General features: G+C 46.1%; 1 protein-coding gene across 1 annotated transcript; it reads left to right on the plus strand.

The window, feature by feature from the left end:
- Nucleotides 1-408: 408 nt before the first annotated feature.
- LOC118776663 (rab-like protein 6) lies at nt 409-23,093 on the plus strand. Its single transcript, XM_036527147.1, has 17 exons — nt 409-568; nt 1,958-2,088; nt 3,163-3,297; nt 5,451-5,498; nt 7,387-7,416; nt 9,099-9,151; nt 9,370-9,461; nt 10,183-10,323; nt 10,958-11,063; nt 12,322-12,425; nt 12,828-13,219; nt 15,317-15,470; nt 17,915-18,124; nt 18,372-18,651; nt 19,597-19,780; nt 19,935-19,993; nt 20,631-23,093. Coding segments are annotated over exons 1-17 (2,325 nt in total). The 5' UTR covers nt 409-566; the 3' UTR covers nt 20,835-23,093.
- Nucleotides 23,094-24,342: the final 1,249 nt, after the last annotated feature.

Consider the following 24,342-nt stretch of genomic DNA (forward strand, 5'->3'; position numbering starts at 1 on the left):
TAAAATAAGCTTTTTCAAACTGTAATTCAATTTCCGTCCATTTGTATTGCTGTAAATGAGAGACCAGTATCACAAGAAGAGCGTGTGCGACTGTATGGGATAACGGTGTGGATAGTGGTAAGGCGCAGGGCTTGTAACCAAAAGGTTGCTGGGTCGATTCCCCGCTGGGGGATTCCTGCTGCTCCCTTGGGCAAAGTACTTTATCCACAATTGCCTCAGTAAATACCCAGCTGTATAAATGGGTAACGTGAAAAATGTAACGTATGGAAGTCTAAACTGTTAAAATGACAACAATGTGATGTAATGACATCACCCTACCGCTAGAGGCGCCTTTGGAATAAAACAACTCAGCGTAATCGAGTCGTGCGGTAGAACAGCCTTCTCTTGATTGAAACGTCTCCCCCGAGGAGGAAGCAGAAAAAAATGGCTGCTGCAGAAGAATGATGCTCCGAATAAGTGTGAACAAGATGTAGAGGAGGTGATTTTCGGATCGTGTTGTTTTGTTGTTTTTTTTTACATGCTATGGAAACAGCTGTTACAAACGAAGCGGAAGAACACAGCCTTAAATGTAAGTGGCGAGCTTTCCTAGCTATCTTACCGGCTTAGCTACGTTGATACAGAAGCGAAATGTCAGATAGGCTAGCTAATGTTAGCCAGAAGTCAAAATATCCTGGATAGCTTAGCTTACTTTAGCTATCCAGCGGTAGTTGCATCTAGCAGACTGTACGGGGTAAGTCCGTTGTGGTAATGGCTAGCTACTGTTTTGATTACACATTGCAGTGTGTAAATAGTAGGAATGATACGATTCGATTCATGACTGATCGGAGTAGGGCACCAATAAAAAATATAGGAAGGCCAAACCAGCTAACCGGCCAGGCTATGACAGGTCAGCTCGCTTGCCAGCTGTTCCTGTCTGCAGGATGTCCTGGTGTTGCTGACAGGATTCTAGCAGAGTATAACCACTTAGACAATGTACCACAAAAGGCGTGTATAGTTATCTCTTTCTCATTTAGCTAGCACACCACATGTTGTTGTATTGGGATCGAGTATTTCAGCAGTTGTAGCCACATGCTTTGAAGTGGCTAACGTTGCAGTGGCTGGATAGTGGCTAATGGCAGCGTTGCTAGCTAGTGGTATGCAGGCATGCTAGCCGACAGTATCACATGAATACATTAAGCGGTCATGCCGATGCGTACATCTCTGTCCAAAGACGATGCCGGTGGAGCGGAGACGAGCTTGGATCACACAGCTAGCTGGTTAGTTTTAATGGTTTTTAGGTGGAGAGCTGATTCTGTGCAGCTAGTAAGCGAGTCAAGGAAAAAATGTCAATATATTCACCGGCTAACCAAAGCAATGCATTAATGTTGAATGATCAGACGGGTGATAAGTGTACTTAAAGTACCGGCTTGCAAGCTGGAGCTACATGATAGCATTACATGTAGCTGACATCCTATGTAATGGGGTAAGTTTAAAATGAGCTATGTGCTTGCTTTATGCCTTATTTAACGAACTGCGTTTTATGTTTTCTTGTAGGCGGCAGTTAAATGCATGCACTAACAGGATCAGAGAAGGGCTGATCTAGTCAAACAAAAACGCCTTTACTGAATGCGCTGCAAAATTGTTATTGAAGGTTGGAGTTTTATGTTCTTTCTTAAAACTACCATTAGGGAGTGCGACAGGAAATGGGACACTCATAGGTTGAGCACTGATTGTGTACCTTACTTACGCAGCCTTTTTTGAAGTAAACTCCGTGTTTTTTAAAGTGAGTATCACAAAATCACAGTATTAGGGTTAAGTTGTGCCTAGCTTGCCTGTGAGCAGCAAAACCCAATATGTTAGGCCTTTTAAGTGTGTAACGGCGTGTTTGTCTGTGTGTGTGTGTTTTTAATAAAGAGACAGACTGCCCTGCTTGGAGATTTATTTTCCACATAGAGAGAGTCTCACCGGTCTTCTTCAGGATGTTCTCGGCTCTAAAGAAGCTGGTCGGATCGGAACCGGGCCAGATGAGGGACAGAAACATCCCCGCTGGCCTGCAGTCCATGAACCAGAGCCTGCAGCGACGCTTCGCCAAGGGGGTCCAGTACAACAGTGAGTGCAGCAGAAAAATGCATTTATTCATGCGCTGTGCATAACCGCGTGGGCAGAAGCGGGCCGCGCCTGGCCCCGGTCCCAGACGGAGCTCTGAAAGCAGGCCCACACCTGTATCATGCAGAGCGAGGGCACACATTAGCCCTGACACTGCCGTGTAGAACCTGCCTTTGATGATCTATGCAAATGAGTAAATAAGGCCTGAAATCGGGCCTGGAGAGTTGCGCTCTGGCTGCCACGGAGTAATTACCATGAAAATGAGATGGCGAGCGCTAAATGCTACTCTAGACAAAAACTGCTTACTGCTGTCAAGTGCTGCAGTTGAGTGAATTAGATTTCTCAGTAATGACAAAAGCTGTAATTTTCTGTGATTGACTGGGCGCTGTGTGTATAGCCAATGGAGGGGTTGCACCTCAACTTGCACCGCACGGCCATCCAGGACGAAGACTGAGAAACAGTGATGTAAAAGCTGAAAAAGCAGGAATTTCAGACTGTCCTTGTTGGCCTTGTGGATTTCAGCATTGAGGACGGTGATACAGCTCAAGGTTGCAGGCTCAAGGGTGATTAAGGCCCCCTTGCCTTTGCAGTGAGTTTGACACACAGCCTTGAAACAAAGCAGGTGTTTGCCAGCAGAGCGTGCCGGCCTGTTTCTTATGTAAATGTCACATTGTGTTACTTTGTTAAACATTCTGTCAGCATTAGAATTCCACTGTTGGGTCTGTCATTAGAGGTGCTGCTACATTGGCTATTCTTTCACATTGTCACTTAGATGCCTGGTAAAATAAAATAATAATAAATAAAATAATAACAAGAGCAGATGAGTGTTCAGCAGTTGAGATCTGTGATGGAGAAACATCGCTACCATGGGAGTAGCTCAGTCAATCAGGGAGTCAAGTCAGTCAAGCGTTTGATCATTTGATCAGTGGGTCACTCAGTGAGTGAGGCTGTTGCCTCCGCCAGTCACATTCAGCACTGCGCTTTACCGTGGTGAGACGACCCTGTGTGATCAGTGAGAAATGTATCACTAATACCACGGTGTGTCCCCTGTGTTTGCCCCTCCCCTTTACCCCCTAGTGAAGATTGTGATTCGTGGGGACAGAAACACGGGTAAGAGCACACTCTGGCACCGCCTGCAGGGGAAGAAGTTCCTGGAGGAGTACATCCCCACCCAGGAGATCCAGGTCACCAGCATCCACTGGAACTACAAAAGTAAGATTCTGCACCAGTGGGACCAAATTTGAAACAGCGGAGTTGCATTGCATTGTGGGTAATGGTGTCTTCCACACTGCCTCTACTGTTACCCAACTGCCAGATTAACCTGCTTGGTGTGATTTCTGTCTTGTCGTTTGGTGACTTCTACCCAGCCAATGTGGGGATCTGTCAGATCAGATGCAGACCAGCCCACAGCTCTGTACCAGAATCGTTTGAGCTATGTGATTCTAGTATGTGTTCATTTCGGACCCTGCTAGTACCTCTTACTTCATTTAACAAAATTTGTTGATCATTTGTCTTAGACGTCACAATGTCTTGTCACGTCTTAATTACCCTAACTGATAAGTTAATTAAGCCCTGATCAGTTATTCTTGATTTGTGATCCTGCTGATAGTAGTTTATTCAGTTGCTAAGTAAATACACGTCTGTACATATGGAGCCCAGTTCTTTGAATTTTTTTGTTCGCGTGGACAAAAGAGTCTGAGAACTGGCAGCCTCCCACTCCACCAGCATGTACCCCGCAGTGTCTGCTTTGTCTGTGAGCCAGTAAAAACCATCTCCAGCGCCCACCCAGAGTCTATTTCTGCCCTAACTCATCGGGCAAAATACGCCCTGCTTACAGGCAGTCGAGTTCCTCAGCCTGGGGTTCGTGTGTTAAACAGTAGCAGAACAGGCCCTGCTCAGGGGACAGGACTGGACAACTACACCCCTTTACCCACTCCCTCTGCTGAGAGGCTGGGATTGCTCCACTGGCCGCCGTTACTGGATCTGTGGGTGTGCCTTTTCCCCACCTTGTGGTCAAATGAAGGTATTGTCATTACTGTGGGGGAGCACAACCGATTCTAGGGTTGTGTCGTCAGGGGGAAACAGATGTGATGCCCACCTACAAGAGCCTTCAGCCATTGTTAGGGATGGCTGGAAACCTGCCACGTCATGCCTGACTGCAGAGACCACAGCGGGGAGTTAGTCCTCCTCAGATGGCATGGGCTTATTCGGCGGTGACTCATTTTTTTTTTTGTTTGAAGACGGTTTCCAAACGCGGAGGATGCCTCTCGCTGGGCTATTGTCAGCAGCCGTCTCCGGCGTTCGGTCGTCGCTTGCTCTGAAGGCGGCCAGCAAACGCGTCACCATTTTCATCGGAGCGAATCTGCATAAGGAGCCGGCTGCCCCCACCGACCGCTCGCAATGAAAGGCATTACTCAGCCCGGATCCTTGGCTGCTCCCTCTGTGCTTGAGTTGTTCTTTGCCTCTTAAATTGTTCAAGCAGCGCTAATGTCACCGTGGAAAAGGGCTTTTCCCTTCCAGAATAATAAAAAAAATGAATAAGTTGGGTTTAATTTAAATCTCTGCATTGTCGCTCTTGCTTCCGTTGCCTGATTAGCCCATGCAGACAGCTCCTGGGAGATGAGTGGATGTATAAAGGCACTTTCTTTAATGAGAAGCTCTGCAGTGTCCGTGCTTGCAGACAGACTCTCCCCTGCTCGGATAATTCATGTGCCAATGCCACCGCCGCAGTGCGAGGAAGCAGTGGTACTCATACGTCAGCCTGTTTATGTACGCGGACCTAATTATTTTTCATTTTGTGGACACATCTGTGTTGTACTTTGTTGACCTCTCTGTGTAATCAAAAATAAACCCTGTTACATTCTTCTGTGTCACATTCCCTCACAATACACTATACACGGCAGAGCTGGCAGCGCAATAAGGTAAATATCTCCTTAACCAGTGAAGGCCGGTAGGGTAGACCATTAGTACAGATAGAGAGATGAATAGATGACAGGTAGGTCATAGATGAATAAATAGGTTTTTGTAGAGTACTTAATAGTTGTTGGTTTTGATTCATTCTGTTTAATTGGTGACTCACTGGGAAGACATTGCATTCACATAAATTTATTTTAATTTGATGTGGGGTTTTTAGGCTCTTCCTCATGAATGTTAATGACAGTGAGTACGTCTATGGATTATTTTTTGCATTTTTTGTCACCGTAAAAGCATAAAAGTATTTATGGCTTTATAAGTGATTACTGCTCTCATGGGGGAACAGTTAAACAATCAGGTGGAAGTCACATCCGTTTGTGATGTGGATGCCATCACAGTCTCGGTGCGGTCGTCTCCTTTGTCTCAGTTTCTCTCTCTGTATCTTTCCACAGCGACGGATGATGTGGTGAAGGTGGAGGTGTGGGATGTGGTTGATAAAGGTGAGTACCTCTCACCCTGGCAGGACTTGCTCTTTGTTGCAGGGAGAGAGAGGGAGGGAGGGTAACACAGTCTCTGTATCTCTGTGTGTGCGAGTGTGTGTGTTTGAGTTTGATTGATGCAGATAGTTTCAGTACCCACATCCTGGCCTTTGAATTTTGGTTTTTTATTTTCTCCACTTAGCTTGACTTCCACTCTATCAGGTGATGTATTTTGCGGAACACACAACATCAGTATACAGGCATATACTGGTAACTGAAATTTATTTGTTATAAGTATAAATTTATTATAAGTAAATTTATATTTTTTAAAATGTGCTTATTATAATATGGACGCTTACACATTATTTAATACTCTACTGCAAATAGAGAGGAAAAAGTATATAATCTAGGTTGGGATGTCTAGTTAAATACATCTGCGCAGAGTAGCTGGATTCTCACTGTACAAGTATCAGAACCATCTGGACTGAATGGGGATAAATTGCACTGCTTTGCAAAAACGTCCATGTATCCTTAGATGAAATCATTTCAGAGAGGATGCCAGTGATTCTCTCTGTGATTTCCGGTCTTGCGCGGTTGAATCGGCCAGCTGTGTGTGTTGTGTGTGAGTTGCCGCCGTAGTTAACCGCGGAGATTCTCACCAGTGAGTGGCCGCCGTAGTTAACCGCAGAGATTCTCACCAGTGAGTGGCCGCCGTAGTTAACCGCGGAGATTCTCACCAGTGAGTGGCCGCCGTAGTTAACCGCAGAGATTCTCACCAGTGAGTGGCCGCCGTAGTTAACCGCGGAGATTCTCACCAGTGAGTGGCCGCCGTAGTTAACCGCAGAGATTCTCACCAGTGAGCGGCCGCCGTAGTTAACCGCAGAGATTCTCACCAGTGAGTGGCCGCCGTAGTTAACCGCAGAGATTCTCACCAGTGAGCGGCCTGCGTCCTGCGACCACAGGGTGGGCTGCATACAGCTGGTGTCTCTGCAACGCGCCAGCTCAGTGCTGCAGATCTCACATTATACTCTCCTGCTCTGCCGTCTTACCAAAGAGGCGTCAGTTTGACGCCTCTCTCTGGCGACCCGGCTCGGCCGATGCAGCTGGTAAACGCTCTTTGCGGTCTCGAGCTCCGCGACTGAACTATCAAACCCTCCCGCTTTCGATTGCAGGAGACAAGAGAGGTGTTCCCTCTTCCTGCTCAGAAGAGGGAGCGCTTCCGGCCCCAGAAGACATCCGCTTTCAAGAGAGGATGTTTGTGTGAATTGATAGTGAGCAGTGGAAACTCTTGATGTGCTGATCTTGTTCTTTTCCTGACCTATTTCACCAGCATGTTATGAGCAGTCTGGCAGGGTTGTTAATGCCTGTCCCTAGTTACGATCAGGGCTGGGCACGCAGGTCCCGGATCAGTTGTTATGAGTGGGACATACTTGTGGCATGTGTCAGCTTTGCACACAGGTTGTGCTGTTTGTACAGTTTTGTCATTGTGCATTTAAAATTGTGACAGTGTATGACTTAGACCCACCACAGTAGTGGAGAGAGGATGGTGAGTCAGTCATTTTCACACGGTACAAAGCCCTTTCCCAAGCCGCACTCATTAGGTGAGTGCCAGTGACAGATAAGATTCTGCACAGCACCTGGGCAAATGAATAGAGCCAAATCAGCTGTTTAAAACTTTAGGAGTAAGCAAGTATGTGTGTTTGTGTGTGTGTGTGTGTGTGCGCGCGTGCGTGTGTGTTTTAACCTGACCTGACCTTAACTCCTCCCTTTCATACCTTTTTGCTTGATTAATCCTGCACCCCACTTCAAGTCTGATATCATTGCATAAGTCTAGTTTATGTGCATTTTTACCATAATAATCATCTATATTAATGTTGTTTTTCTTGCTCCTCTCCTGCAATTCCTTCAGGCCAAAAATTCGCTCTTCCTGAAGGTGTAGGTGAGAGCCGCCTTAGCCTGTAGAGTGTAGGCTGTGCTCTGCTTCTGTTGCTGTGGCCTTGTCTCTTCTGTGCCGCTGTGTTATCTGAGTGCAAACATGGGCCAGTCTTTTTAGGGATTGCTGTGTGCCTGCTTGTACAAACATTAACGTAGGAGGTCAGCTGTAGGTGAGAATTTTCAGACCTTTCTGTTGCCATTATCAAGCAGAACAGATCAATCCTTCACAGGAACAGAACTACAGATTTACAGTGTATGATTTCAGGTGTAAAGTATCTGCTCACTCAGCAGAACACAAATATAAGAGACCCTTGTCATTCGTGGGGGGTGCATTCTAGAGAAGTTGACAAAATTTAGAAAATTCACAAATAAGGTACCAGTGCACAGAGGAAAATTGGTCCTGTATATAAAAACAATTACATTATAAAATTACAGTAATGTTTATATGTTTAATGAGTGAAGTATTTATGTACGCAAAAATGCAGTATATAGTTGCAATATTCACATTTAACACAAAAAGAACTGAAAGTCTCTCCCTGGACTTGCAGTTAATGGTTAAGATGACAACAATGAAGCCAGTGACATATAAGTAACTTCCTTGCTTAAAATCATCACTTTTTCCCCAGTATTCTCTTACCACCCCCTGTAGTTTGTCTGGCTTTCCTTTTTGGGTGCCATTTTAAGGGCAGGTGTTACTGAAATGCCCCTGCTGTACTTTAAGTGTGTTTCATTGCCAGGAAAGCACAGTAACAGCTCAGTAACTTATTAAGAGCATGTGGGTCGACGCTGGCTAAGCGGTACAGAGGAGTAACAGGGAGCAAGGCCCAGCATAGAGGGTGCGGGAGTGAGTATCTGCTCCTGTGAATCACCAATCTGCGAATGCCGAGGGTCTCCTCTGTGAGCTTATGCCCCTCCCTTTGTAAACATCCAAATGAACATCCATCCAAGAACATGAGCTGTTTTCATGCTTCTCCGTCCTGTTTTTTTTTTTATTATTACTTGTTAGAGTTGGTTATAGCTGTTGTATTGCAATGGGTCTGAATATTTAATGCAGAAAACCTACCATCAAGGACATTGCAGCTATTTCTCATCGTTCAAAACTGTCACACAATCTTCTCTCTTCTTCCTCAAAAACAAAGCCTCTGTTGTTATAAGACTGTCCCAATGTCTCACTCCAAGTGATTTTTACCCTTATGCTGAGTATTAGCTCCAAAATGAATGCACACATGCTGCTCTAATGAGCTCATAAGTTAATTAAGTTAATTATGAATCTGAGTAATTGATTTTACTCTGCCTCATATTTGGATGGCAGACTTGAAGATGAGACCCAGTATTATATTATATGATATATATGCTGTATCATTGTATGATCATATATTGTCTATGATACTGTATATATTATAAATTAAAAATATATGCTGTGTGTAATATATTATATATTATACTCATGATATATAATACCCACTCTTGACTAGATGTGATTCATTTAGACAGGTTGAGTTTTTGCCCAGTGTTTTGGTTATGGTGTGGATTTAGAAATGGAAAAATAATTCCTTGGTTATGGTGTGTATTATGGTATAGGTGACCTGTCTGTGGCTGTGACAGGTTTTGTGTATTTTACCTTAATCAACGTTTGTAATAGTACTGTACGGTTATTTGTAATTATTTTCCTCTTAACCACTGCAGGCAAAGGTAAAAAGCGTGGAGAAACTTTGAAACTGGAAAACGAGCCCCAGGAGGTAAGAGTTTTGGTTTAGAATCCGCTTTGTCCAGACTGTCTTTGTGCGTCGTACAGTTATCACAGTATCAAAGCCTTCTCACAGGCCTGTTTGCGCCGGTCAGAGTTTCCTCTTTTTGAGCTCTTCACTTGACTCTTTCAGATAGTAACAGCCATGACAGGCCTTCTTAGCGTCGTGACGATGGAAAATAAAGCACTGTGTTTGTGTTGTCCTTCCAGGCTGAGAATGAGATGGCCCTGGATGCCCAGTTTCTCGACGTGTATAAGAACTGCAACGGGGTCATCCTGATGTTTGACATCACAAAGCAGTGGTAAGCGTTCCGGAACTGCAGCGGAGTCCCCCCGGCGAGGTCGTGACCTCTCTGTGCCGTCCTCCGTGACGGGAGCTGGGGCAAGCTGAGCTGCAGAGGGATATTTGCAGGCTAAGGTTGACGATTTACTGTGATTTACAGCCCAAAACAAACATCAGAGCTGTCTCTGTCAAAGCTCATAGAGAGTAATGCTTCTGTCCCATAACTCAAGAGAGCTCAGGTCATTTTCACATGTTTTGAACAATATATTTTAACTCACCAGCAACTGGGTTTCTGTAAGAATCCACCAGGTTTAAGTGGACTAAGGATTATTCACAGCATTCAGAAGACCACTGTAGGAAAACACATTTTCTCAACTGGGAGTTAATAATATGAATACATGGTAATATCTGTTCTATTCATGTCCGAGTGTCAGGGTTCAAATCCCAGGAGAGGAACTTTTTTTTGGAATGAGTTACGTTACCTCTGTTCTTCTGGGAAAAGATGCATCTGTATCAGCAGGTTTCGAAATTAGTGAGACGTGTTTAGCTGGAAGCTCTGTGCTGTAATTCCCCGCAGTATAAGGACGTTGGCTAAGCAAACACACCATTCTTCTTCAGGCATTCTGATTAGTGTTAGAATTCCCCTGATGTTGCAGACCAGTGACCTGGGTGTGGGGGGTTTCTGAAGGTGTGACACTGCCTCATTAGCGTTTCTGGTTTTGGCCTGATGGCCCCCGCAGGACCTTCAACTACATCATGCGAGAGCTGCCGAAGGTGCCCACCCACGTGCCCGTGTGCGTGCTGGGGAACCACAGGGACATGGGCGAGCACCGGGTCATCCTGCCCGACGACGTCCGCGATTTCATCTCCAGCCTCAACAGGTAGGGGGCGCCGCTGTGTTCCCCTGAACTTGGACATGCACCCACACTGGTATATTTACTGTGTTTACAAGGATCGGTTCAGCATCTGTGCAGATTCACCGACGTCTTTTCTCTGTGTGTGGGCTTGTCTCAGTTTATGCTTCCACCAGTAGCCCATCCAAGGTATAAAAACAGGATTCACCGAGGTGCGGACATTGAAAATATTCGCCCAGTCCTGAAAAGAGTTCAAAGAGTCATGGTAAATTGCCATAATTTAAAAAAAAGGCAAAATATTCTAAACACTTTGAATGATTTTTTATTTTACAACAAGCTAAACGTTCATTATTCTTGCTAACTTTCAGCTTTATCTGAGTTGCTTTCAAATCTAGCAAAGCCAGCGTGCTGATATTACCATCAAACTGGCTAGCTCCCTAGCTTGAATACTGAGCGGTCATAATGTGTTTACCCCCACAACTGTCTTCAAAGCGGCTTAAATTTATGAGAATTTGACTGTTGCAGCAATGAATTATTACACTAGAAGCATCTCTCTTTTGCCTTTCATAAATCATATTTTAGTGGGAACTCTGTATCACAATCAGGGAATCTGCTCCTCTGAGTTTAAACATTGCTTTGTCTGTATTTTTTCCTTCTATAGACCCCTGGGGTCATCCTACATCCACTACGCTGAATCTTCCATGAAGAACGGTTTCGGCCTGAAATATTTACACAGATTTTTCAACATTCCCTTTCTGCAGTTACAGGTCAGTCCTCAGTCTCCTTCAGAGTCGTCCGTTTGTTCTGCTTTGTATATAATTGTGTCTGTTGGGGGTGTTTCACACGATTTTTAAATAAATCATTGTGATCGTGCATATTTGCGGTATTTAAAAAATATTTAGACTTTAATCTTGTAGTCTCCTTGGATGTGGCCGCGTTAAAAACCATTTTATCTCCAGCTGATTCCAGTACAATGGTTGCCCGTGCCATAAATGATTTAGGAAATAAAGGAATGGCCAGCGTCTTTCCGCGCTGAAAGCAAGCGCTGCTCAGGAGCGTGTAGCTATTTTTAAAGACCACAGGGGACGGGTTTTGAAGGGACATGTTGTTTATGCGGCACGTTCGCTGTAGACGGATGCTGGGAAGGAGTACGCAGCTCTGAAAGCTTCGTGGCAGCGGGTTCCTGCAGTAAGAGGCTGTATCTGCACGGAACGCGCATTAAATATCCACAGCGCGGTTGCATGCCGTGTCCGTCTGCACTCCTGCACCTCGTAAGCTCCCCGAGTCTGACCGAAGCGGCTCTCCCTCATATGCGGCTCCTTTCTGGCACTTACAGCACACTTCAGCTCTCACAGAAGGGATGCTTATGATTTGGATTTAACACAGGACAAAAACCAAGTTCCTAAACTAGCTTCAGTCATTAGAAAATGAAACCCAGGGGTAGTATTTAGTTGGACAAACCAAACACTCACCAAGTCGCTGGCACTGACAGCACTGTAAACTGATTTATGAATGCATGTCTAACCAAACGTTTTCCCTGAATTTAATATTATCATCTAACCACAGGTACACTTTTATGACTACTATTTACAACACGGTCTTTAGAAATCAGATTACTGGCATGCCAAACTCCTTGTTCTGCTTCAGGGTCTTGTGGCTTTCTGTTTTCCGTTTTTGTAGTTCCATTAGGGTTTTTTCCCTGTGTGGTTACATGAACCAAGAGAACACAGCGCCTCTTTCAGATCCACTTCATTATTGATACCAAAGGGGAAGAACCGTGCAGCGAGCCACTCTTCTTCTGACACACTATCCCCCAGTGGCGTATCAGCTAGCCGAAACAAATCCCTAGAACCTCTCGTCCCGGAGATATGATGTCATAATGGGCAGGCCGCACCTTGTTGCCCGGGTAACTTGTTTGTTCCATCAGTGTGGCTTCAGTCGCTGTGTTTGCGCTGAGTTGTCTGTGAGATGAATGTGACCTCAGTGCGGTCACTTCACTGTCCCCAACGCTGTGGCTGTCTGCAGAGGGAGACGCTGCTCAGACAGCTGGAGACCAATCAGCTGGACATCGACGCAACGTTAGAGGAGCTGACCGTCCAACAGGAGACCGAGGACCAGAACTACGACATGTAGGTCCACACCGAAACACACACACGAACACACACACACACACACGCACACACACGCACACACACACACACACGCACACACACAGAAACACAACATCTGTACCATCTCAGGGAAAACAGACAGACAGCGGTAAACTACTGGTTGATGTAACCAACTTGCGTGCCAATGCACACACACACATATACTCATGCACACACGCACACGCACATACACACACACACACACACACACACACACACACATACACACACACACACACGCACATACACATGCGCGTGTGAGCACACACTCAGTATAGTTGATTCCACCGGGAGCTGCTTTTACTGATACAGACTGAGAGGTAAACTGCATGAAGACACTCATTTTTTAATTAACATCTCTGTTCTTGAACGGTGTTTCAGCTTCTTGGAGATGATGGAAGCCCGCAGTAAAGGCTACAGTTCTCCAGGCCCGGCCAACGGACAGAGCCCATCCTCAGGGTCCCAGTCCCCCGTTGTACCCCCAAGCGGAGCATCCACAGGCAGCTCCAGTCCCGGGACCCCCCAGCCCCCAGTTCCTGCCCAGAATCTGCAGTCCCCCTCCCCCTCTCCTTCTCCCCCTCCCCCTCTCGCTCCTCCCATCGCGACAGCACCCCCTACAGCCGAAACGCAGGCTCCATCCCAGGCGCCGGAGCGCCCCGCCCCCTCCCCCTCTCCCACGCCCCCTGCCCCTGCGGCCCCGCCCCAGAAACGCGGCATCATCTCCCGACTGTTCGGAACGTCCTCCACGCCCGAGGTGCCAGCAGCTAAACCCGGTGAGACGCTGCCCTGCCCCGGCACCCCACTTACGCAGGCAGTGCGTCCGAGTGTGCCCGTGTGTATCCAAATGTGTCTGTGAGCGTGCATGTGTGTGTGGGTGCGTGTCTGTGTCTGTGGCTATGTCTGTGTGCATAATTCTCAGTATGTGTGTGCTTGAGTGTGTCTGAGCATGCCGGTGTGTGTCCGTGTGTGTCTGTATGTGTTCGAGTGCATCCGAATGTGTCCAAGTGTGTGTGCGTGTGCATGTGTGTGGGTGTGGGTGTGTGTCTGTGTTTATGACTTGTATGCTTGTGTTTGTGTGTAAGTCATTCTGAGCTTCTTCGGTAACTATCCAGCTGTAAAAAAAAATGGATAAAGAGGAATGTTTAAGCCATACAGTGTACTGTAAATGGCCAAGGATGTGGAAGTCTCCTATGTGAGTCTTATAACAAATGAACTCTCTGGGTCACAGCAAGGGCAGGTTCAGAGCAGAGACAGTAACCCTAAGGTCACAGGCTCACAGTGTGTGCTGTAGATGTAGCGATGGTACCTGCTAAATAAGTAAGTAAGTAAATACCTTACAGGAGGAGGATCAGCTTGCAGTTGGAGCTGGAGCTCATTGGCTGAGGGCAGATACGGTCAGAAATAACAGGTTTAATGGTTTACGATATCCGCTTCAACCCTAATTACGTCTATTGGCGGTGGTCATTTAAATATACCTGTGGTTTTACAATTCAAAGCTGAAGCTATTTTTAGCCCGAACCGCTGTGGCTCAGAGGAAGTGATGTTTGCAGTGGGTGATTGTGATTGTGGTTGGATGACACGCTTGACGTGGCCTGATTCCGGCAGTACTGTCTGAGAGCGTGTCGTAAGTTTGAGCTTATTCCCGGCCCTGGCTGTCGATGGCGAGCAGTGCTGGCTGTAAACCAGGCGGCCGGTGGCCAGAGACGTAACAGAGACATAAAACCCCGAATGACCTTTCCCCTCCGCTCCAGACGGCACTGGCGATGGAAACGCATACTGTGTTTGTGGGGTGAATCGAATTTTCTGTGGCTGGGGGGGGTGGGGGCTGCACAATTAAACAGCTCATTTGGAACAGGGATGGTGGGGTGGGGGGCTGGTACGGAAGCTGGGATTTGAGCTGCAGGCCCTGAGTCCTGATGGGGGTGTAGGGGAGGGGGGTGAACGAGTTTGGATGAGCAGTTAGCAGATCCCTCATCACAGCAGAGACTCTGTTCAGGGTCTGCGCTCAGGGTCTGCGTTCGGGGTCTGTGTTCAGGGCTGCTTGTGTCTGAGCTGGGGGTTGTGGGAGAGAAGCGGACTCTGCTCCTGTTCATTGTCCGTTTCACGTCACTCGCCAGGCAGGGCCTCTGAACGAATTTGTCACACTTGGGTCACCTCTGAGCACAGGCCCTGAGGTCACGGAAAAGCGTTTTAAGGGTGTTTGGAGCGCTCCTGTCAGTGCTGGAACGCTGGCCCCACGGGCTTAATGGTGCTGCTGATGGAAGGAATGTCGTCTCGTGCTTTTAAGTACCTAAGCGCTGGAGCAGAAAAATCACAAGATGTTTTGGCTCATGTAGGCACACGGGATTTATGGAGGTCCCTACACAGCGTTACTCTGCAACTCCAATCCTGATTTGGTAGTTTTAAAAGCTGCCAGCAGGTGGCACTGTAGAGCATGTAATCACAAAATTACAGGTGTAAAACCAGAGATTTGTTGTTGTTAATGGAATGAGATCCAGGTGGTGGAGTGCAGAGCAGTTTGTGAGCAGCACAGAAATTGCTGCCTTAGCTACAGTTTAAAGCATTTGCAGGACCACCAAACGTCTATTCACATGAAGGAAAGGTATTCTGCTAAAAGTAATCAAGAAGACACCACAGTGTCATGATCTTCCAGTTTAGTAAAAAGGGAATTATTTGAGTGGAAAATTTTCCTCTCGATATGCACAGATTTTTTTTTTTTGTTGTTTCCCTGAAGCTGACCCACTCGTTATTTCCTGTCAAGATGTCATCACATGTGCTGTGGTCTGATGCTTCCTCGAAAATCTGATGGTGCTGTCTTGGGAGGGATTAGGCTTCCCTGGATGCTAATGCGTGCACCCCCCCACATTCAGATACGCCTGCTCCTGTCGCCCCGGCCACAGTGCAGAGTGTGGACGACTTTGTCCCGGACGAGGGCTTGGACCGCAGCTTCCTGGAGGACAGCGTCCCGGGGAAGACCAAGGAGAAGCCCCAGCCGGTCACGGCGGTCACTGCGGACACCGACAGGTAAAGAGAACCGTCAAGTCATGGTTCAGCTGTCACTGAAGTGTTGCACCCTTGACCGTCAGTGAAGGGCTAGAGCTCGACTCTCCAGGGAGAATTAACACAGGAATAAACTGTCCTGGTTCTGGATAAGCAGGGATATTTCTGCTTTTCTGTCTCTATTCTTAGCTCTTAATCACATAATTTGATCAGTAATTATTACATTACATCACTGATTCTCAATCCTGCTCCTGGGCCTCCCTGCTCCGCACGTTTTCCATCTTTCCCTGCTCTGCCTACCTGACTGAACTCATCAGTGGCACTTTTGATTAGCTGAGCACACCTGATTTAATCAAGAGCATTGAGAGCAATTAAAATCAGGTGTGTTTGGAGCAAGGATAGATAGAAGATATGCAGGACAGGGGGGCTCCAGGAGTAGAATTGAGAAACACTACATTACATTACATTCATTTAGCAGACGCTCTTAATCAGCGTGACTTCAAGCGTAAGAGAACATAAGTGCATCCCTGACAACACTCCCAGACCAGCAAGCGTGAGTACGACACCATTCAAGCTCTACCACAGGTTAACTTGTGCTAACCTGACTAGACAGCCTAGAAACTAAGGGAAGCCAAGTATTTTACGTACAGTAAGTATAGCGAGAGTATGGGGACAGGATGTGACACAATGAGACGGTAGTTCTCAGCTGAGAGCAAGGTCTGTTTGAGGACACAGTACATCCAATTTGTACACCTACAGGGTATAGGGCAACTAATAAGATACACTTTCAAACTTCAAACAGCAACTTCAACTTCAACAACTTCAAACAGCGCAATGAGTGCCAGAGTAAAGGCGGTGACAAGAAAACAATACACAAAAAGCACACAGCAAAAAGCGAGTATACACACTACCATACATCACCGTCACTAGATCACAGAATCCAGTTATGCTTAGCTAATGCAGGAGTTTCCTGCTGCTGGGTACAGACTCCCAGCATGGCAGAATATCGGTGGAACCTTCAGGGTCCAGAGTCGAGAGGGCGTTGAACATACAGTGACATCAGGCATCACCTTCTTATAATAAATAGCACAATTTTACTGCTTATGTATCCAAACGTGGCTTGGGTTGTCTACTGCAGTCTTCTGGCTTGAGAATGATTCAGAAGAGTGTTATTTTTTCGGAGAATAAAGAGGATTGAACACCAGCAGAGAGATCCAGTGATGATTAAAAACGACTCTCTGGTTGGAGTGAACAAAAATGACAGGTTTCCGTGTAATGGGAAAGTGAAGAACAGGGTCAGTGTGAGTCATATGATAACACGCCTTCAAGCGCCTGTCTTCCTGGAGGGAAGTGACCTTTGAAGTTCTTCATGGGTGGTCAGAGCACATTAATCTATTGCCTTTTGTTCCCATAAGACATTTTAGGGAGATAAAAAAAAAGATTTTGAAATTTTGAAATACTGCTGTTTGGATGAACACCTGCTGGTGTCCTGTGCTGCTTAATGCCTTGACTGTTGTTAAGATGCAGGTGTGGCCATTAAACTGATGGTAAAATGATTCTGGAAGATGATAAAAAGTAGTGCTCTCTTCAGCTCAGATCTGAGGCTGCAGTTTGACATTATCACCATGCAAATGCAATATGTAATATGTTATAATGGACAGTGTCTGGTTCATTTGAGTCATAAACTTGCGCTTAGAAACAGCAGTGTATAGATTTGGCGTGTTTCAGTTGTCCAGATGCAAAATTTAATGCACTAGGGTCCAAAATTATTGGGACACCTGGGCATTTTGTGGTTAAGCATGGATGTGTCCATGTAGCTATTAGTTTTATCACTCAAACCTAATTTATGGTGTGGTGAAAACAGTTACATGTTTTGGCAACTATTAACATTTTCAAAACATGTGGTTGGCACACGATTGCCTGATGACTACCCTTACTTCCAACATTTTAATAATATGTATGACATTAATTCTGCCAAACAAACTGACAATTCCATGACATTAACTTAATTTTAAAAGGTACCTACATACTTATTGAGTGCAGACAAGTGAACAAAAATGACCATCGCTTCAATTAGGCCTGAATGAACGTTGCCCTGCCCCCTAACTGAACACTCCTACTGAAGCCTATACAGTATAAACCTAACAAGGTTGGAACATGGTCACAGAAGATGAAGCTGAAATTGAAATTGACATAAATATGACTTTCCCAATGTCTGATGGAATATGCAGCAAAAATATTGTGGGTTTTCAGAAAAAAAGTGAGTGTCCCAATAATTTTGGACACCAGTGTATGTAATAATGGACAGTCTCTGGGTTTGGCTCACTGAAGTCATAAACTTCTGTTTAAGTGTTGCTAGAAAGAGGAGTACATAGACTTAGCGTTTCAGGCGTCCAGCGTGCGTGGGTGTGCATTGCATGATGGGTAGGTTTTAGGCGCTGACACAGTTCTGCCCCTCCCTCTCTCAGCGACGGAGAGGGCCGGGGAGGGAACCCCATGGTGGCGGGGTTCCAGGACGATCTGGACCCCGATGACAAGGAGCCGGCCAAGCCCCCTCCGAAGGGGGCAGTCCCGAGCAAGGACATCACCCTGTCCAGCGACGAGGGGGAGGGGGGCGAGGGGCACAGACCGTCAGTGACCAGGGACGAAGACCTGGACAGTGAACCAGACAGTAAGAGGTAGGAGACCGTTGGTAGGAAACCGCTGGACTCAACAGGAAGTTGAGCCAGAGCTATGTTTTGTATTAAGAAAGGAAGGGTTTTGCTGTCTATGGAGGCTTGTTTATGCTGGTTGAATTCTGCTGTTAGGAATTAAATTCGTTCATAAGCAAACTGTAAGTAAGTCATGAGTAGGTAATAAGATTTGGTTGTAGTTATACCACTTCTGCCAGGAAGTGACCCAAGGTTATTCTGGATCTTCCACCAGCCCCGGGAACCTGGAAGCCAAGACTGCTGCAGCGGAGAAGCAGCCTGGTACCAGCGTCCCGAAAGCAGATCCCGCTCCCCTCCCCCTCACCCCTACCCCGGCCCCACCCCCGGCCCCAGCCCAGGCCCAGCCCGCACGGCACAGCAGGAAGAAAGGGGGCGCTGCCGAGGCGGAGTCCTCCGACACCGACCCTGACGCGCCCGTGGCAAAGCAGCTGCTCTCCTTCGTCATGGACGACCCCGATTTCGAGAGCGAGGAGTCCGACACCCAGAAGATGAAGGTAGAGCGTGCGTTTCCTCCCAGCGAAAACAAGAGAGAGAAAGAGAGAGACAGACAGAGAGAGAGAGAGAGAGAAGGAGAGAGAGAGAGAGAAGGGCTTCTGGAACCCTGTGATGGGAGGGGTTACAATCAGCTGTCAGTCACTGAGTAGTTCAAGCCAATCAAATGGCACTTTTCTCCACAGCGAAACCTAATTATTTGTTGAGGACAGTGACTCGCTGGTGATGCTGCTGGTAGAGCTCTGTCCATCTGGGCTCTGTGAAATCTCAATCTGCCGTCATTGGCTCCCAGACTCCCCTTCACTGGAGTGTCTCGTTTGCTTTTCCTGTTCAAGAGCAATCGGCTCCGCAGCGCAAAATAAAACACACCTCCCTGCGTCAGCAGTAAACTAATTACAGCTGTCTGGATATGTCGAGTGTAGAGGAAAAACATATCCACACAACTAAAAATATATTACTAATTCCCTGAAAGGTACGGATTAGTTGCTTCATCAGTCCTGTACAGAGCCAGAGAGGAAAAAGCTTTTTTACAGGCTAAATATAGCAAATCAAAGCTACAGTTCCTGCTGCTACAAACCCACTTGCCCCGTCTCTTTTCGAATTGAGAGTACATGGCAGTGTCATACAGATTCTCTTCGGTGAGGTATTAGGCAGTATTTGACGGTATATTTTAATGGCTTAATAAAATGAATGGCATGAATAGGCGACGGTGCGTATGCCCTTGGTTTACCTCTTATTGTCAGTCACTTCCTGTCAGAGCTAGAGTCTGCTTCCGGTTCTGTAAATTCAGTGTTGAATAAGAGCTTGCTGGGGTTGGGGTGTTAGCACGGCTCTACTTTAAACCGTTCTTGGGGCCCAGAACCGGTCCACAGTTTGAGCAGCCTTTAAGATGTTAGAGGAGGGTTTCGTTTTGACCCGTTCCCCCACCCCTCTACTCCCCCCCTCAGGAGTTCTTCCCCGTGCGGGATGATCTCTCCGACTTGTCTGACAGCGAGTTAAAACCCACCAAGATCCCTGAGCCACTGAAGCCCACCGTCCTCTCCTTCAAACAGAAGAATGATGGCGATCTGTTTGGCCTCGGCATCCTGGAGGGGGCGCCCAAGAGCAAGGACAGCAGTGACGAGCAGGAAGGCAAGTCCTGCAGCTCACAGGCTTGGCATCGAATGGGAATCCTTATAACACTCAACAGGCTCTTAATGAGTAAAGTCACAGTGGTTTATGGGATTTCGGTAACTGGTTAAACAATAAATGCATAAGAGGGCATTTGATTTTTTTTTTCCTGCAGATAAAGAAAGCAAACACTCCTCTAAAGACAAGAAGAAAAAGAAGAAGAAAAGTAAAGAGGTGTGTTTCTGTGTGATGCAAATACAGATCAGCTCCAGCAGTTTGCCCTGGCTGTGTTAACCCTCAGCTGCATGGCTCATACATACACAGACATACACACCGTTTACCAGTGACCCCAAGCAGAAAGCCTGCCTTTTTCCTTTACAAATGGTAATATATGTACCATAATGTATGTAAGTTTTTTTTATATGATGGATTTAACTACCTAGAAAGATTGTCATGTCTAAATTATTTAGTTTTGCCACATATGAATACATTGCAACACAGAAATCAAAATGCCATATCAGGAAAATATTAGAATTTCTTATTTGATTGTCAGATTAATCCCTTTCACAGTTGACACATTCCACACTTAATCCATTATAAACTTGTCTTCACTGACGTTAATCATCCTTTGGAAACATTTAGTTCAAAAAAGCAGTGCAAATAGCTTATTACTTTTAATTAAAAAAAATAGATGCATGGCTCACACAGAATACACATTTATGCAGGTTGGGTCCCCAGTAAGATTGTATATTCTTTGGGAGGAGAGCTGTAAAATGTGTGAGTGTCTCTGGATGAGAGCATCTGCTGAATGATGTAATGTTAAGGCAAGAGGCAGAGCAGCCTGCTTATGGGCGTGGCCTTGTTTTCTCAGGAGGAGGACAAAGGCAGCAAAAAGCGCCACAAACACAAGAAGGAGAAGAAGGAGGAGGAGGGGCCAGGAGAAGAGAAGGAGAAGGAAAGGAGGAAGAAGAAGACGAGAACTAAGAAAGCAGGGGACCTGGATGACCTGGAGGCCTTCTTGGCCGGAGGGGAGGGGCCTGTGAAGAGAGAGGGCGGAGACTACGAGGAGCTGTAGGAGTCCTTTCGGCCAATCATGGCCTGAGCTGTTTGGGATTGTGTTTCTGAGGCCGCAATTTCATTCACATAGTGGCGCTTTCAGAGAATCATTGACCTTTCGATTTGGGTTCCACCTCCATCTTTCTGGACTCATTAGTGCCTGATTTAAATTTTTTTTTCCCCCCATTTCATTGCATTTTTAACATCGACACCATTGCTGTCTGCACTCCATTATTGCAGAGAGGGGGAAGGGCCAATGTTCATATACTCAACAACACAAACTTTGGATTGGTGCATCGTTAGAGATAACCAGCAATGTCCTCGCATCTGTTTTAAGTTTTTAAATTCAAATTCTTATTTTGGGCTCCTGGCGTTTTTTTATTTGTCATTTCCTGTAAAGAACACGTCCCCATCCAAAGTGGAGCCTGTCAGAATGTCTTTTTTGCCTATGAACTTCCTGTGTGTGAGAGCATGCTGCTGTTAGTCTGTCAAGTGAATGTTCTCGTCTGTTACTGTACGTATCCATCTCTCCATGAAGCGCGTTTCGATATCGGAAGACGTTTACAACTGAGGAACCATGTCAGACGCTTACACGTGGGCGCAGAAATAACGGTTGGGAAATTCAAACGTTTTCCTTTTAATTGTTTTGCTTTTATCCTGTTTGTTGTCTGTGAATGACTGAACAAAAGGTTACAGCTGGGGCTAACAAATGCAAACCTCGAGAAGTCTAAGTACGGTGGAGAACGGGAGGGACTTCCTGTTTACAGAGCAGTTCATTCGCTTGTGGAATGACTACCCCTACATTTTTATTGGTCGTCTGTAAATGCCTTAAAGGAAGCTTGACTTTTTCAACGAAACTGAGCCGCGGTGCTCTCCTCCCCCATCTCAAGTGTTCTTACAGTAAATTGGCAGAAAGAGATCGACACTGTATTCTTTAGGCAGTGCTTTGCCTGTGGAGAGGATTCAGTTTAGGACAACAGGACTACATCTGGCAGAGAGGGAGCCTTCTGTAGCTGAACACTAAACAGCCACAGATTTCTTCTGAGGTGTAAATATTCTGCCAGGATGCACTGATGTGTTACACTGGTATGGTGGCTGGATTAACCTTTCTTTCAGGCTGCTGAAGAGTTAAGATTTATGCATTTTATTCTCTTTTTTTAACATTTCCAGGGTTTTATGTGCAATTAAGTTCTAAACCTGCTTGCGTTGCTAACATTTGACAGACCAAAATGAGAATGCTGACTGACACTCTGCGGAATCCGCGTTCTTTTCTGTGTTTTGTTTATTAAGCTTTTTTCCTGCATTTGATTGTATTGAAGGTGACAGGTGACAGGTGACAGGTGTGTAAGCGTGACACCTGTCTGTGTACAGTTTACCAACAGTAACCTCTCACACATTTGCCGTACCCAGTTCACTGCTGTTACAGTAAGGGGTTTGCACATCCAGTTATGGAGTTGGTGACTTTTCTAAAAGCCTGCAGCATTTGCCTTCTGTAAAATTCACGCTACTGGATGCCAGAGGCTTCCCCGTATTACAGTTGTTGGTTGCCGTGTTCAGTAGTTTTGATGTGTGAGGCACAGCCGGAAGACCAAGCGTAACGTTTGCGGTCCTGTGCATTGTGGGATTGCAGATGAGAATGTGCGCGGAGTCTCACCTGATGCGGTAAGCTAATCAGACGACGTGGGGCTCAGACCCTGAGCGGCTGTGGCTGGACTGTCTTCCATGTCAGTCATTAAGGAGCCTCATCTATCACAGTTCAAAGCCATTACGAGCAAAAGAGAGCAGGGGCTGTTAGCCCACATAGGCAAAGCCACACAGACACGGCCACATAAACAAAGAAATATGACTCTTACTTTCACAGCCCCTGTGGTGTAGGGTGCACTGCAGACTGTGAGAGGTTTGCTGGGAAATGCAGTGTGGGTCTCAGGTGGACTACACTGTCAATTTGTGGCGATACCATGGGAGGCCACCAGGGGGAGCCTGCTCAAGGCTGCCCTTGTGCATCTGTCGGGGGTCTCTGCTCAGTTTACGCGTGATGTAACTCTCCCAGCCGACTGCACTCCGGTCTGGTTCTGAGGAGCTCCGTCTCAATGGAATGTGACAATGTCAGCTCAAGAACTTGCACTAAGGGACTGCCCAAGGACGCCTCTCGCCACGGAAACAAACCGTGACAGTACAAGACTTCAGAACCTCCCCCACACTCGCGTTTCAGCATCTCCACTGTGACATCATGTTCCCTCACAGCCCAATGAAATTCAGGCCTGTGTCCCTGCCCTTTTTTTTTTTTGTTTTTTGTTTTTTGTTTTTTGGCCGGTCCCAGGTTGTGCAAATTTTTATGATCTTTTATTTGCTAAGTTATTAATAAGCGGTTGTTTTAAATGCATCTCTGCACATGAAACCAGTGTTTGCTGGAGGTACGTGAACAAAGTCCAGCGCTGTTTCCGTGACGATGAGTGATGACATCATTGACTGGGAACACTGCGGAGGAGGGCACGTATTCATACCAGCCAGAAAGCCACACACACGCTCTTCAGGAGCCAACAGCAGCTCCGAGAATTCCACGTTCTAATAAAGCCTTGATCATGTGACGCAGGACGCGTATATTAACTTTAAAACTTCACCGCGCTGCACACGTGGTAGTTCCTTTCTTTTGGATTGATGCCTGATATCTTCAGAATCAGAACACTTCTTATACACGTCTATCTGACTTCGGGATTAAAAAAATATGCTTTTAGTTCCCATCCATCAGTGTGTCAATTTGAGATCAATGAATCGTGTTCAGTATCGTTCCTTTAGCGTTTTTCTGCATCTCGCACACTATGCATCCGATCTCAGTTCTTCTGCCCCTGTGGACCCGCTCCAGCTGCCGTACTGTAATGAGAGGGTACATGCAGAGTACTTTAAAGTACTGTCTTTTGAACTGGAACCCGTGTCCTGATATGAAGTGGAGCTGGGACAGAAATGAGAAAGACGGACGTGAATACCGATGTGTGCTCCCATGAATGCTTTCATTGCCACAGTGTCTGTGAAACATGCGTTTAGTTTGTCTAATAAATGCAAACATGTTCCTTCTTAACTGCCTTGTGTCTTCGGTCCATACCTGCCAAAAAGAACCTCTTCCAGCTTCTGCTTCTGCAAGCATGTCACTTATAGGACAGGAAGACATATGAATATGAATATAACACATACTCATGTAAATATTATCATTTCACTTATGCACAATTTCTGGCACATTATTTGGACTATCAGTCTATCGTAGATGGACCATTCATAAATCCTTTGTTTAAAGCCCAGTGAATACTGAGCAGGTGAGTATGTCTGGCACGCACACTCATAGAGCTATTTACTTGATCCAATCATGTAATTAAGACATACGTGCTTCTGGAGTGAAAGCCTGCAGCATCTTCATCACTCTGGTACTGGGGTTGGCACTCTGAAAAGTTGAGTTTCTTTTCAGCCACTAGGGGGTGTAATAGTATTTCTCACAAATTATGAGAGTTGCTGTTTCATCGGAAAATGAAAATAGG

The sequence above is a fragment of the Megalops cyprinoides genome, chromosome 4 (genome assembly GCF_013368585.1).
Source record: "Megalops cyprinoides isolate fMegCyp1 chromosome 4, fMegCyp1.pri, whole genome shotgun sequence".
NCBI lineage: Eukaryota > Metazoa > Chordata > Actinopteri > Elopiformes > Megalopidae > Megalops > Megalops cyprinoides.

Bases quoted from the DNA above. Each gene is read 5' to 3' on its own strand.
- LOC118776663 (XM_036527147.1), top strand. The intron at 18,125-18,371 runs GTAGGAGACCGT...ATCTTCCACCAG, and splicing joins AGTGAACCAGACAGTAAGAG to CCCCGGGAACCTGGAAGCCA. The intron at 19,781-19,934 runs GCAAGTCCTGCA...TTTTTCCTGCAG, and splicing joins CAGCAGTGACGAGCAGGAAG to ATAAAGAAAGCAAACACTCC.